This window comes from Cydia strobilella, chromosome 13 (genome assembly GCF_947568885.1).
Source record: "Cydia strobilella chromosome 13, ilCydStro3.1, whole genome shotgun sequence".
Classification (NCBI taxonomy): domain Eukaryota; kingdom Metazoa; phylum Arthropoda; class Insecta; order Lepidoptera; family Tortricidae; genus Cydia; species Cydia strobilella.
The window spans coordinates 7,849,913-7,862,238 of record NC_086053.1 but is presented as its reverse complement, the minus strand read 5'-3'; the positions used below and the strand labels follow the sequence as shown (position 1 = coordinate 7,862,238).

The following is a 12,326-nucleotide window of genomic DNA, read 5'->3' as shown; positions in this document are numbered from 1 at the left end:
AGCTGTAGAGTTAAGTCACCCCCCCCCCCCTGCATAAAAATTTGTTTGCTGAGAGGGTCACTTAACTGTAGCTATAGGTCCGAATCAAGCTGTGTATTGAAAATAACTACTGCATTTTATAACCCATACCAAAGTTATAAAATGCTAGAGAAGTTATAAATATTGTTTTGTGTGTTTGCGTTGTTGTATTGTTGTTGTGGTTGTATGTACAACCAGCCTTAAAGTTTATGGTTCATATTTTTTTTTTGTATGTGGGTATTTTTGCATTGTAGCTTTTCCTCAGTCACCCGTTGACCACGAACGCTGTAAAGGGTTCGAAACGTCGGGATGTATTATAAATTCATATGCGCGATATAATCCGTTTTTTATAGTTTTATTTATTTCATGTTATAAATTGTTAGACAAATAAATAGTTCGGTCGAAGCGTCATACACTTTATACAATAATACCTACTGTTTAGTTATTTGCGTTCTTACTTATTATAAAGGTAAACTGTTTTTATTATTTACTTGTCTCTCGAAGTAGGCCGGTCATTCGGAATATTTATGATAAATTACAATAAAGGCTTGGTCACACATGGCGCGACGCAGCGCCGCGGTCGCGCGGCGTGACCGTCGCCCATGCTAACAGGTTAGCGACGTCAAACAGACTGCGTCCCGCCGGCATCGCGCCCCGCTTCTGCCACGCGGCGCGGACGCGGCGGCACGCGGCGCCGCGCTGGGTCTTTTCACTCTTATCAGTCGGACGTTAGGCAGCGCGCGGTGCGTAGTGCGATCGTAGCAATATATTAGTTATTCTGTGATTGTGATTATGGACTATCTATGGCTTCGGAAGGAATGAGAAACCCTCCGCGCGCGCATGCGGTATCGGGCGCGAGTCACGCCCGCATCGCGACGCGTTCGCGCGCGCGTCGAGGGCGTGTTGAGAGCGTGGGCCGGCGCGATCCGCGCGCGCTGTTTGAACAGGCATCGCGTCGGCATCACGCGGCGCTGCGTCACGCCGTGTTTGGCAAAGCCTTATAAACTATGAAAAACATAAAACTCCTGGCCACCTCGCATCAATTGTCAGTATAAGAAATCTGTGTAAAGGGAAGCTCGTAAAAGTTGTTGTTTAGTTTTCCACCAAGACAATGTTGATATTGTTGATATTGCTAATAGTGTTTGCGTTAAGTGTTAGTTATTATGCGTATTTCAGAAGCACACGGGGGCATTTGTACGAGTTGTCCCGGAGACTGCCTTCGGTGGGTCAGCTCCCGGTGCTGGGGCACACGCACTGGTTTATTGGCGGGCCGGAAAGTAAGATCGAACACCATTATTATGGAATGTAAATAGATTGTATCACAAGGCGATACAAATATTCTCTATGGTGATGGTAGTCTGCCTTCGGTGGGTCAGCTCCCGGTGATGGGTAACCTATAGTATACCTATACTATACTCGGGATATAACAATTTAAAAAAAAACCGGCTAAGTGCGAGTCGGACTCGCGCACCGAGGGTTCCGTACTTTCTAGTATTTGTTGTTATAGCGGCAACAGAAATACATCATCTGTGAAAATTTCAACTGTCTAGCTATCACGGTTCATGAGATACAGCTTGGTGACAGACAGACGGACAGCGGAGTCTTAGTAATAGCCCTTACCCTTGCCTTTTTACCCTTTGGGTACGGAACCCTAAAAACTGTATCCTCAAAATGTATGTAAAACAATCTTGCCGGATAAGATAAGGATTTTTACACCAATGAGTTTTCCTGAACTTATTGTACGGAATATCATTTGATATTTACCACTGGCATTTCGGTGATGGAAAACATCTTGAGGAAACCATGTTTCATCGGTGATAAAATTGGTGTATGTCAAGTCCCAACCCGCTTTGGGCCAGCGTGTGGTGATGTATAACTTAATGTGATCGAGGAGAAGCCTGTGCCCATCAGTGAAACGTATATACTGTATATAGGGTTGATGAGATAGTCACCAAGCCAAAGCTATTCTTTTCTCTTCAATTACCCACTATCTATATTCAATGCCTTAAAATATTTACAGGAATATTAAATAATATAGAAACACTCGCTAATAAAATAGAAGCATCCGGAGGATTAGGTCATGTATGGATTGGACCTACTATCTACGCTGGTACGTATTGAGAAAAACTGACGCCTATTTATATATAAATAATAAATATTAGGGGACATCTTAAACAGAACAACAACAATATCGAACTTAATTATTCTATTTTAATACTTTTGAGGACTCGAAAATACTTAATGAGGATTTATTGCACCTACTCAGGTACACCTGGGTTATGGCGTTCAATTAGATTTTCTACTGTAACTCTGAAAATGAGTGGATTCAAAATTGTCGCAGACAATTAGAAAAAGTCATTACGGCGGTCGTCATAGTAGAACTGGGGTGAATAGGGATGGCTGGGGTGAATAGGGACAAAACATAATATGTGATTTTATCTGACAATTTCGTAAACTATACTCACACAAATCATATCATTCGATTGAAAATAATAGTAAATTTTGTGTGGATAGTTATTAAGAAATTGTCAGGTAAATAACATTTTAAGTTTTGTCCCTATTCACCCCAGCCATCACTATTCACCCCGGTTGACGGACTCACATCACTTATTCTCAGCCCTCAAGCTCACCTCAAATAACCTTCAGTTATAAACAAACATACACACATACATAGTTTACAAACATGACTGCAAATATTTTGTATTTTCAGTTATCATGAATCCGGAGGATGTACAAACAGTGTTAGAGAAGTGTTTACAAAAGGATGCATCTTACAAGTTCCTTCGAACTTGGTTAGGAGACGGGCTTTTTGTGGCTCCGGGTACGTATCAAATGATATCGCCTTAAGAGGCTACCGGAGGTTTTCATCGATTTTTGAAAAGTTTTGAATCTATCTCCTACTATATTTAAGACAAACGGGTTCTTCAATCTTTTATCTACATCCATTTTTCTCTTCTTTGACGTCTCTAAAAACTGGTCAGAGGTTTTAATTTTAAATTAATTAACACAAAAGTTCTGGCCAGAAAATTCGTTTTTTGATGCCAAATATCTCGAAGACAATGAACTTTGAATATGGGATACTATATTTCTTAAAGCCCTTGTTGTTAATATGATAAGCTACAAAAAACATTAGAAAACTAAAGGATTCAGATCGAAGGTCATTGGAGCATGGGATCTCCTTAAGAGGCAAAGTGGTCATTTTCTCCAAAAACAAAGGTACCTACTCGATTCTTTCCTTATTGGTTTTTGACACTGGAAGTTTTTTTTTTAACACAGCTTTGTACATTGCTGGAGCGCATAAATAGTACATTATTGTCGAGGCTCGGAAGTAGCTACTTGCTGGCAATGCTGGCTGAGGATTCGTTTTAAACGAACGACCTTGGGAGTCCGTTTAATTGAATCCGAAGCCAGCAAGTAGCCTTCCAGCCGAGTCATATATATATATATGTGTATATGTAGTGGTTTTCTCACAAATGGTGCAAGAAATATAAATATAATACTTAGAAATATTTTACATAGGTAAGCAAAGTTCTAATGTAAGTATATATTTTCACAGAAAAAAGTAAAAACATTGAAAAGATTTGCTTTGCCGCCTTTTTATTTTTTTAAATTAAATATATAGAAGTGTATTTTTCTGCTGAAAAAGCGCCAACCTATTTGTGTCACCTACCTAAACAGTCGCGCTCCAACATTATAATAATAAGTATCAACTGTTTGGCTGTTTAATGAACCTATGCCTTCATTTGATATAGCCACTTCAACTTTTAAAACAAATTTTAATTTCAGTGGACCTCTGGAAAATTCACAGACGTCTCCTTCTGCCCATGTTCCACAACCGAGTGGTGGAGAGCTACACAGAGGTGTTCGGGAAACACAGCGAGGTGCTGGTCCAGAGGTTGCAGGAGACCGTGGATGGACCCGAATTCGACGTGTTCAAGTACGTCACTCGCTGCTCATTGGACATTGTGTTCGGTTAGTGTCTCTTCTCTTCGTGTCTCTTAACTTACGAGTAAGGGTCTATATACCACTCCGTTATTTGATTCATCCTTTCTATGACTTTTTTAGGGTTCCGTAACGTACCAAAAGGGTAAAAACGGGACCCTATTACTAAGACTCCGCTGTCCATCTGTCTGTCACCGGGCTGTATCTCATGAACCGTGATAGGTACAGTTGAAATTTTCACAGATGATATATTTCTGTTGCCGCTATAATAACAAATACTAAAAACAGAATATAATGAATATTTAAATAGGGCTCCCATCCCATACAACAAACGTGTTTTTTTTGCGTAGAACCCTTCGTGCACGTGTCCGACTCGCAATTGGCCGGTTTTTTTTTGTTAATTTTTTGTTTAAGTTTGTTTTTACTGTGTCGGTATCGTTGACGTGTATGTGACGTTCCCTCGGAAAACAGCGCCACGGATTGCCGTTGCCGTTGCCGTAATGCCGTTGAGTGGAAATCTTACTCTTCACGCGTTCCTTCATGTTTTTTTTTCTATATATTATGTACTATAAAATAATAAAAGAATTTTATTTCGGACATAAATCCATACTTGTTAGTTACATATTACATTAACTTATAAATTACTATGTTGTGGCGTTAAATAAACGTATTTTCTTCTTTCTTTCTCCATTGCGGCATTTAATCGATCGATTGAATTCGTTGCACCTCAGTCAATGTATTATGATGCATTATTTTATATGTACCTATATCGATCATATCATATATAACTGTCTGTAGAGTCCATTGGCTTATTTGGCTTACCCTTGACTTTATGCACACATATTCCATCAGCTTTATTGAGTACCTATTTATATTTGAATCTTCGCAGAACGCGGGCAGACAATAGAATTTAAACTCCATCATAAGACTGCTTTTTTAGGTACCCGATAAATAACATTTTTTTAAAGTTCGGTCATTTACCCGGCGGTGTTCACTAGGCCACAGAGGCAAGTTGGTTAAATACGACTTATAGTTAGTTTTAATTGATACGTGGGAATTACGCACGCACGGCGGTAACCTCGTAAGCCAACTCTAGGTATTTTTGGCCATGTCCTTCTTGTAAGCCAAAATCAAAACTGATTTAAATTGTGATTTTAAAACACTACCTTATTTCAGAAACCGCAATGGGGGAGCGAATGGATCTCCAACGTAAACCAGAGAACGGGTACGTGAGCGCGCGCAACGCGGTCATGTCCATCATCAACATGCGCCTGTTCAAGGCGTGGCTGCAACTCGACGCCGTCTTCAATCTGACGCCGTACGCCAGCGTGCAGAAAGAAAACATCCAGCTGACTCACCAGTTTACTGATGAAGTAATTTATCATTTAAATACGTCCACAGTTTAAAGTATTCTTAGAGTCTTGCTTATCAGCCGAAGTCCACTGCTGTACGCTACTGCAATCCCTGCCCACGAATATTATCGCCGAACAATGTGAACATTAAACAATGACACATTATCTTACGGATAAAGTTACCCCACTTTTCAGGCAGTTCCTCCGTGACTCTAAGGACACATATTTAATTTATCGTACATCAGCATACGCCTGTTAAAAACCTAGCTGCAACATAGGCTCTCTCAAACTAAGCTTATGCCTGCGCACAATATGTGGGGCATGGGCATGCAGGGTTAGAAAGTAGAAAACGAAATCCTTTAATTTAGACCACTATAAACTTTTTATAACACTCATCGACTTTCGAATAAATGTAATATAAGAGATAGGGTTTTCAAGTCTGAAATCCATGATTGTTTCAGATAATTAGAAAGAAAAAGCTTTTGAAGGAAAATTTTAGTGCGAGTCCCACGGAATATGAAGGTAAACATAAAGAGATTGGGATGTTATTATGGAAGCTGGATTTAAGTAAGGTATGAGTGGCAGGTATGGCTCACTTGCAGACGAAATGGAATCAAAATGGAGCCAAAATACAACTATCTCTATATCACTGAATAGGACAAAGAGCGCTCACCTCGTATCGATATTGACTTTACAGGATTCTAAGGTGCAGTCAGTTACAGAAGTAAGTAAATAGCTAAATGCAGGCGTGGTGTCAAAAGACATCTGAACACAACGGGCGTTTCTCCATACAAACGTAGTCCTCATTTTCCTCTCTGGATATTGACATTATGGAAAATAATATATTTTTACATAATTGGATGTATATTAACCATAGCTATACCCCTACGTTTGACTTTTTTTTAATTTTTAGATTATTGTAAAAATTAGGAGCGAAAAACAGTAGGTATACAAATTTTCAAATGCTTCTATCTCTTATAATAATTAAAAGTTCGAAAAAAAACAAACGTAGGGGCATAGCTGTGGTTTATATACAACAAATTGTGTCAAAATATTTTCAAAAATGTAAATATCCAGAGAGGAAAATGAGGACTATGTTTGTATGAAAAGGCGATTTGCTGCTTGATATTTTTTATAATAATTGTTTCCTTCTAACTTGCAGACGGCAGACGTGACACATTAGACATGCTGCTGAGCCGAGACTTTCAATTCAGCGACGAACAGCTACGAGAGCACATCGACTCCATAACTATAGCTGGAAATGACACTACCTCGCTGGTTGTGGCCTACGCGCTCGTCCTGCTTGGGAACCATATGGGAGAGCAGGATAAAGTTTATAAAGAGTGAGTCAGTTTCTTAATTATTTAATTAATGGAAATAACAATGAATTTAAAATATTAGAAGAGGTTCAAGTAGGTGATAAGTACAAGTAACTACCTTCATTATTTACTAAGTGACCCTACACACGAGCGCTTTTTCAACGCGCGTTAAAAAAGCGCTTGAATCTGCCCGCACGCTAAATTCAATGTCAACGTAAAACCAGCAAATATCCTGAAAAAAATCTTGCTCCTTTCGTTATGCTAATTGAAATTAGGTAATTTAAGCTAATTAAGTTTAAGGCTAACGATTTCGCCTGTGCTCAGCAAAGAGCAAGGCAAGGAGGCCATATAGTTATAAGAAAAACTTAGGTACCTATATTTATGTTTATGTACATTATTTTCAGTAGGTATTCAGTAGGTTAAATAATGGATTATTTTATTATACATTGAGTATGTACCTAGTCTATATATGTATTGCATCATTGTTTTTATTTCAGATTAAAACAAATATTCGGCGAATCTCAAAGGATACCTACTAAGGAGGATTTAAAGAAAATGGAATACTTGGAACGAGTCATAAAAGAGACAATGCGTCTGTATACAGTGGTTCCGGTAATCGCGAGAGAAACACAGACTGAATTAAAATTGTGTACGTATCTACGACTATAGCTGAAAAATTGTCCTAAAATTTACTCTGTAGTATTTACAGCATCAGCAGCGTATATGTGGCGTTCCATGCCTAAAGGGTCCTTATGCTCCATGTGCATAAGAATCCTTCTCTGTAGAAAGCCACATATATAATTCTGCAGCTAACTATAGATACTTATTGGCACAGCATATTAGGATCTCTAAAATCACTTTCAGCACTCCCGTTACTAAGAACTACGGGGTCCTAAATTAGCAAATTTCTAAGCAAAAAAAAATGTAGGCGCGAAGGGTTGTCCTCCTATAGAAAATTTGTATTTCAGGTCTTTTTCTACTGACAAAGTGGGTTTGCTAGAGTATATATAGAGCGGCTTGTGACACGAATGGGATCGGAACATTGATAACACGGCAACCACATAATAGTGACCGGAAAAAGATAGGCAACCTAATTGATTCATGTTGTACAAGTTGTATACTTTCCATTGGAACTTATTTCGTTCGTCAGACAAGTCAGTGAAATTTAAAGAAAAAATTTTTTTTTCAAAAATTTATTCAAAATGGCCTTGGCAATATTTCTTTAGGCAAACCTATTTATTTATGTTCAGGAACATATTTTCTTCCATAAAATACAAAGTTTCATCCGGTCAGACGTATCGGTGAAGGACGACCATATATAACGTATCTTAGGCTATCTCCGTTGCGTTCACAACAAACTACTTTAAACATTTTAAAATTTACTTACCGCTTATCTTACATTTTCAGCGACCTGCACACTGCCCGCCGGCGTGGGCTGCGCCATAGTGCCGTTCGTGCTACACCGCTCCAAGAGGCTCTGGGGCCCCGACGCCGACGACTTTCGCCCGGACCGTTTCTTGCCAGAAAACTCTGTCGACCGCCATCCCTGCGCCTTCATTCCTTTCAGCTATGGAGGCAGAAATTGCATTGGTAAGGAAGGATATATACAATTCATTCAAGTTTTTTTTTAAATACTTTGATTGAAAGATCTTCGTAATACTTACAATTAACCTGGCGTGTCATGAAAATCTTACATAGATAGAATGTTCAACTTTATAAACATTAAATAACATTGTAAATAAATTTTAATTATTTTACTTTACTTTCAGGCCGCTATTTCGGAATGCTTGCCATGAAGAGTCTGCTTGCAAGCATCCTTCGAACGTATGAAGTTTCAGCTAAACCATGTGGTACTTTGAAAATAGAGATCTTGCTCATTCCCGTATCGGGGCACATGATAACTTTAAAGAATCGGTGATAAAAAATAAAATATTTACGAGAATACCTATTCAGTTTCAATTATTGACCTACTTACCTAGTTTTTCACACCATTTCGATGTAGCATTATTTATAAATTTCATAAGGCATACACATTTATTATTTGTATCTCCGTTACAAACTCTCGGGTTTTCAGGCCTGGTCATTTATAAGGCGTGCGTGGGGATATAGATCCAACACGCCTGCTGGAACCCATTCACGGGTACATAAATAGATACCCACCCGTAAATCGGTTTCAGCAGGCATTGGGAGCTATTATAGAAAAGTGGAAAGAGTCCTGGTCTATGGCTTAAATTTGGGTGGAATATAAGACTGGGCTATTGCTAAGAGTTCCGGACACCTGCCATAACATTGCTTGCACAAGTTATCGAGGCAGGCGGTGACTCGCCACTCGTTAGATGGGCACCTGATGCGCCATCATAAAGACGGCCAGGTGCAACACCGGCGTGAGCGGCTCAGGGGTGTCGAGAGGTGTGCTGCGCTTTCTCCGAAGTTACTCGCGGCGTTATGCCCTTTAACACTTCCACCCCTGGAGCATACAGCTCTTACGACTCCCCTCTGGACGGCCAATGAAGGCAAGCCAGAGCTGAGAGTCCTGCGGGTCCCCTTGGGGTCCACTCCGACCGACGAAGACACGCAGGAGACGGAGACCCTGACCGACTCCCTGGAGCACTCGGGTCCGTGGGGTCGTCACTCCCCAACAGCTCAAAGTTCAAAGTGTTTTTATTTGTGAGTAGGTTGCCGCCTTTTTGTACTGACAAGATTTGCTTGACCAGCTATAATTTTTTTTTTTAATACTTGAAAGATAGCGACCACCTCAGTTTTTATGCATCTCACATTTTGCTTAATGAGGGAGTTAGACGCAATGCACATTGGACAAAGAAATTGAACAGGTGGAATACCATCCTAATGTGGTCGAATTGTAAGGGCGTCCCACACTTGTGCGCGAATCGCGGCGCGAAGCCGCGAACTCGAGTGTGGAGTCTAGTTCACTAATCAGCGAAATCGACTCCACACTAGCGTTCGCGGCTCCGCGGGGGGGGAGGGGGGGGCACTAGAAATATAGTTTAAGTTAGTAAAGATGGTAGCGATTTCTGTTAATTCATTCTAGACAACCTACTTTTGCGTAAAGTTGACTTCCGATTATGCAAACTACATCACTAGATGTCACTACAAAGGGATATAATTTTAAGGCATGGATACAACATTAAGAAGGTTGCATACACCTCTTTGTCAAGACTTTTCTTTATTTATAATGTTGACAATGTTGTTACCTTAACAACGGTTGTTTACTGTCAGACAAAAATAAATGTCGTAAACAGATATATGAGCATATTTATTCTCTATTAATTCTGAAGTGGTAGCTGATTAGAAATGAAGCAAGCCTACCTATAAAAAACACCTTTCAAATTTTGAAAATATATTGGTAATTTTAATTTTGTTTACGAAAAACATGTTCGGTGTCACTGCAAAAATTCGTGCGATTATATAGACCCCGCCAAAGGCATCTGAGACGAATTAGAGCGCATATTTGGAGGTACGTGCGTAGGCCGTAGACAAGACATACAACCACGGAGTAGGATGGAGATGGCAAGTAGGCGTTCCCGTCTATCCGACAGTTAGTAGCGACCGACTCACTTTATGCACAGACTATGCTCAGTTGTTGTGTAAACTTCATGCTCGAATGACATTCACGTCGTACGTACGCTCGTCTAACAAAAATTGATAATTAAATTTAAAATGCCGTATTGTGCAGTATTAAGCTGCAGAAATCACAGCGGTTTAAAAAATCTTTCACGTGGAGGTATTTCCTATCACCGGTGGTTATTTATTTAAATATAATCCGATAAATATGAAAAATCTGTTTCTTTTGCATTATTTACGAATGTTCGTTAAGTAAATCTATATTTTATCAGTTAGAACTTAGAGTTCACAATCCTTTGTCACTATTCTTTACGTTTATCTGGAATATTCGCTATCCTAAATGTCAAATAACTTCGCTACTCAAAAGCTGCGCAATGTCGATATTTATATCGATAATGTTAAAGTTACGATATTTCAAGTTTGATGTTTGGTAGTTCGGTAATAAATTATTATTTTAGACACGTTTCTAATTATTATTTGGGATAATCAATGTCTTAGTAAATATGGCAGCACTGGTCATCAAGCACTAAGTTAAGTCGGGGTCATTTTATCCTTTACATACGTTTTTGTTTTTTACACCCATCATATTTTCATCGTTAATATAATTAGACTAGGTACTTAATGCACTTATGCGTACAATGCATGCAATGTGCCATGAATAAACGTTTTATATTTTCTATTTCTTTATTATTAATTATTGTAGGTTACCACAAGATGCCGATATTAAAAATAAATGGATCAATGCTACTGGGCAAGAAAATTAGTTTCCGCAAAAATATAGCACGATTTGCTAGGAGCATTTCTTAGAGAAAGATTTCTGGGGATAAAATTGCCATACATCTCATCTAGCGTCCACACGCCTAAAACTTAGTTACTAATTTAGTAATTATTAGTGACATTCGGGCTCACTTAATTAATAAAAAGTGTTCCGTACCACGCAAACTAGCGTCAAATATTGGAATTTTGCCGCCCCCCTTCCTGATTTGATAGGTCACAATCTTACAATCAAATCAAGTGGGATTGATGAGCCAGTTTCATGTATGCTTTCACACCATACAATTAATTTGACAATTTAATCAGGTTGTCCCGTCTAGATTGGCCTTAAATGCTGCTACAAGTAAATATATTGTTAAAGACGAATACTTACCTATGTAAGTAATTGCAGATTTGTGATCACAAAATAACAGCAATACCGAGTTAATAGACCTTTAAAGAACTATGATTTTATCTGTTTGACTTTAAGATATATTTAATGTTCACATTAACAACCTAGTTGGTCAATTAATAAGAAACAAATTTCTAGTTAGATATTTGTTGTACTGTACTACATATTATTTTTCATACAATCACGATTATCACTACCTATATTATAATCATAAATAAAGTATCATCTAAATGTGTTAAAACATACGGTAATGAAATATCAATACCTAACTAAACACACAAATATCGATAAAACACTCCGATTACACTGTCCCCTCCCTATATCGTCGAATGGAAAGAAGTTCCAACGGTTAGCTACTCGCAGGCGTGTAGAGGTCTCGAAAACACCAGTGTAACGTGACCGTGAGATACGTAACAAACCATGCGTAATTAGACCTTACTTATACTGGTTTTTTAGCCCTTTTCTCGCCTGTAATAAGTAGTGATTTTAAAATTATATAAAATAACGCCATCTGGTGTTGAGTAGTTGTATTAGGTGAACGTTGAGCGAGCTTTTGTGAGATGAATGAGATAATAAAAGAGTCGTATGTCATATAGCTTTGACATTATATTTTAAACCGTCACTCATGTAGCCTACAGTTGATATTCGTTCGAGAAATGTCCACCGGTAATAACTTTTTGGTATGGAAAGTTGCTACGAATCAGAGCAATTTTGTAAGTGTGTGACGTATTTTAACGTGGCTATGAATGTGTGAGTTTAGCGACACTGGTTTTCATACTAAATAGGAGTCATTTCACATCCACTAGTTTATTAATTCGTGCATACAACCTATGCCTGAAATTCATAAGCTACAAGAAAGACCCAAATCACATCATTAGTTTATTGAGTGATCATTAGTTTATTACTCATGTGTTAAAGAATATCTGGACCAAACCGAAATTCTCCTAA

At 38.7% G+C, this 12,326-nt stretch overlaps 1 protein-coding gene across 1 annotated transcript; it reads left to right on the top strand.

The window, feature by feature from the left end:
• The first annotated feature begins 1,065 nt into the window (after positions 1-1,065).
• LOC134746704 (cytochrome P450 4g15-like) lies at positions 1,066-8,583 on the top strand. Its single transcript, XM_063681227.1, has 10 exons — positions 1,066-1,295; positions 2,039-2,128; positions 2,729-2,839; positions 3,805-3,990; positions 5,137-5,333; positions 5,774-5,816; positions 6,475-6,655; positions 7,129-7,280; positions 8,039-8,221; positions 8,401-8,583. The coding sequence occupies exons 1-10, from the start codon at positions 1,130-1,132 to the stop codon at positions 8,547-8,549; spliced, it is 1,458 nt and encodes a 485-aa protein (XP_063537297.1). The 5' UTR covers positions 1,066-1,129; the 3' UTR covers positions 8,550-8,583.
• Positions 8,584-12,326: the final 3,743 nt, after the last annotated feature.

What these genes read in the sequence shown, in the direction of transcription:
- LOC134746704 (XM_063681227.1), top strand. Translation starts at nt 1,130, where the DNA reads ATGTTGATATTGTTGATATTGCTAATAGTGTTTGCGTTAAGTGTTAGT. An exon ending in CTCATTGGACATTGTGTTCG is followed by an intron (nt 3,991 to 5,136) that starts GTTAGTGTCTCT and finishes ACCTTATTTCAG; the next exon opens with AAACCGCAATGGGGGAGCGA. An exon ending in ACAGACTGAATTAAAATTGT is followed by an intron (nt 7,281 to 8,038) that starts GTACGTATCTAC and finishes TTACATTTTCAG; the next exon opens with CGACCTGCACACTGCCCGCC.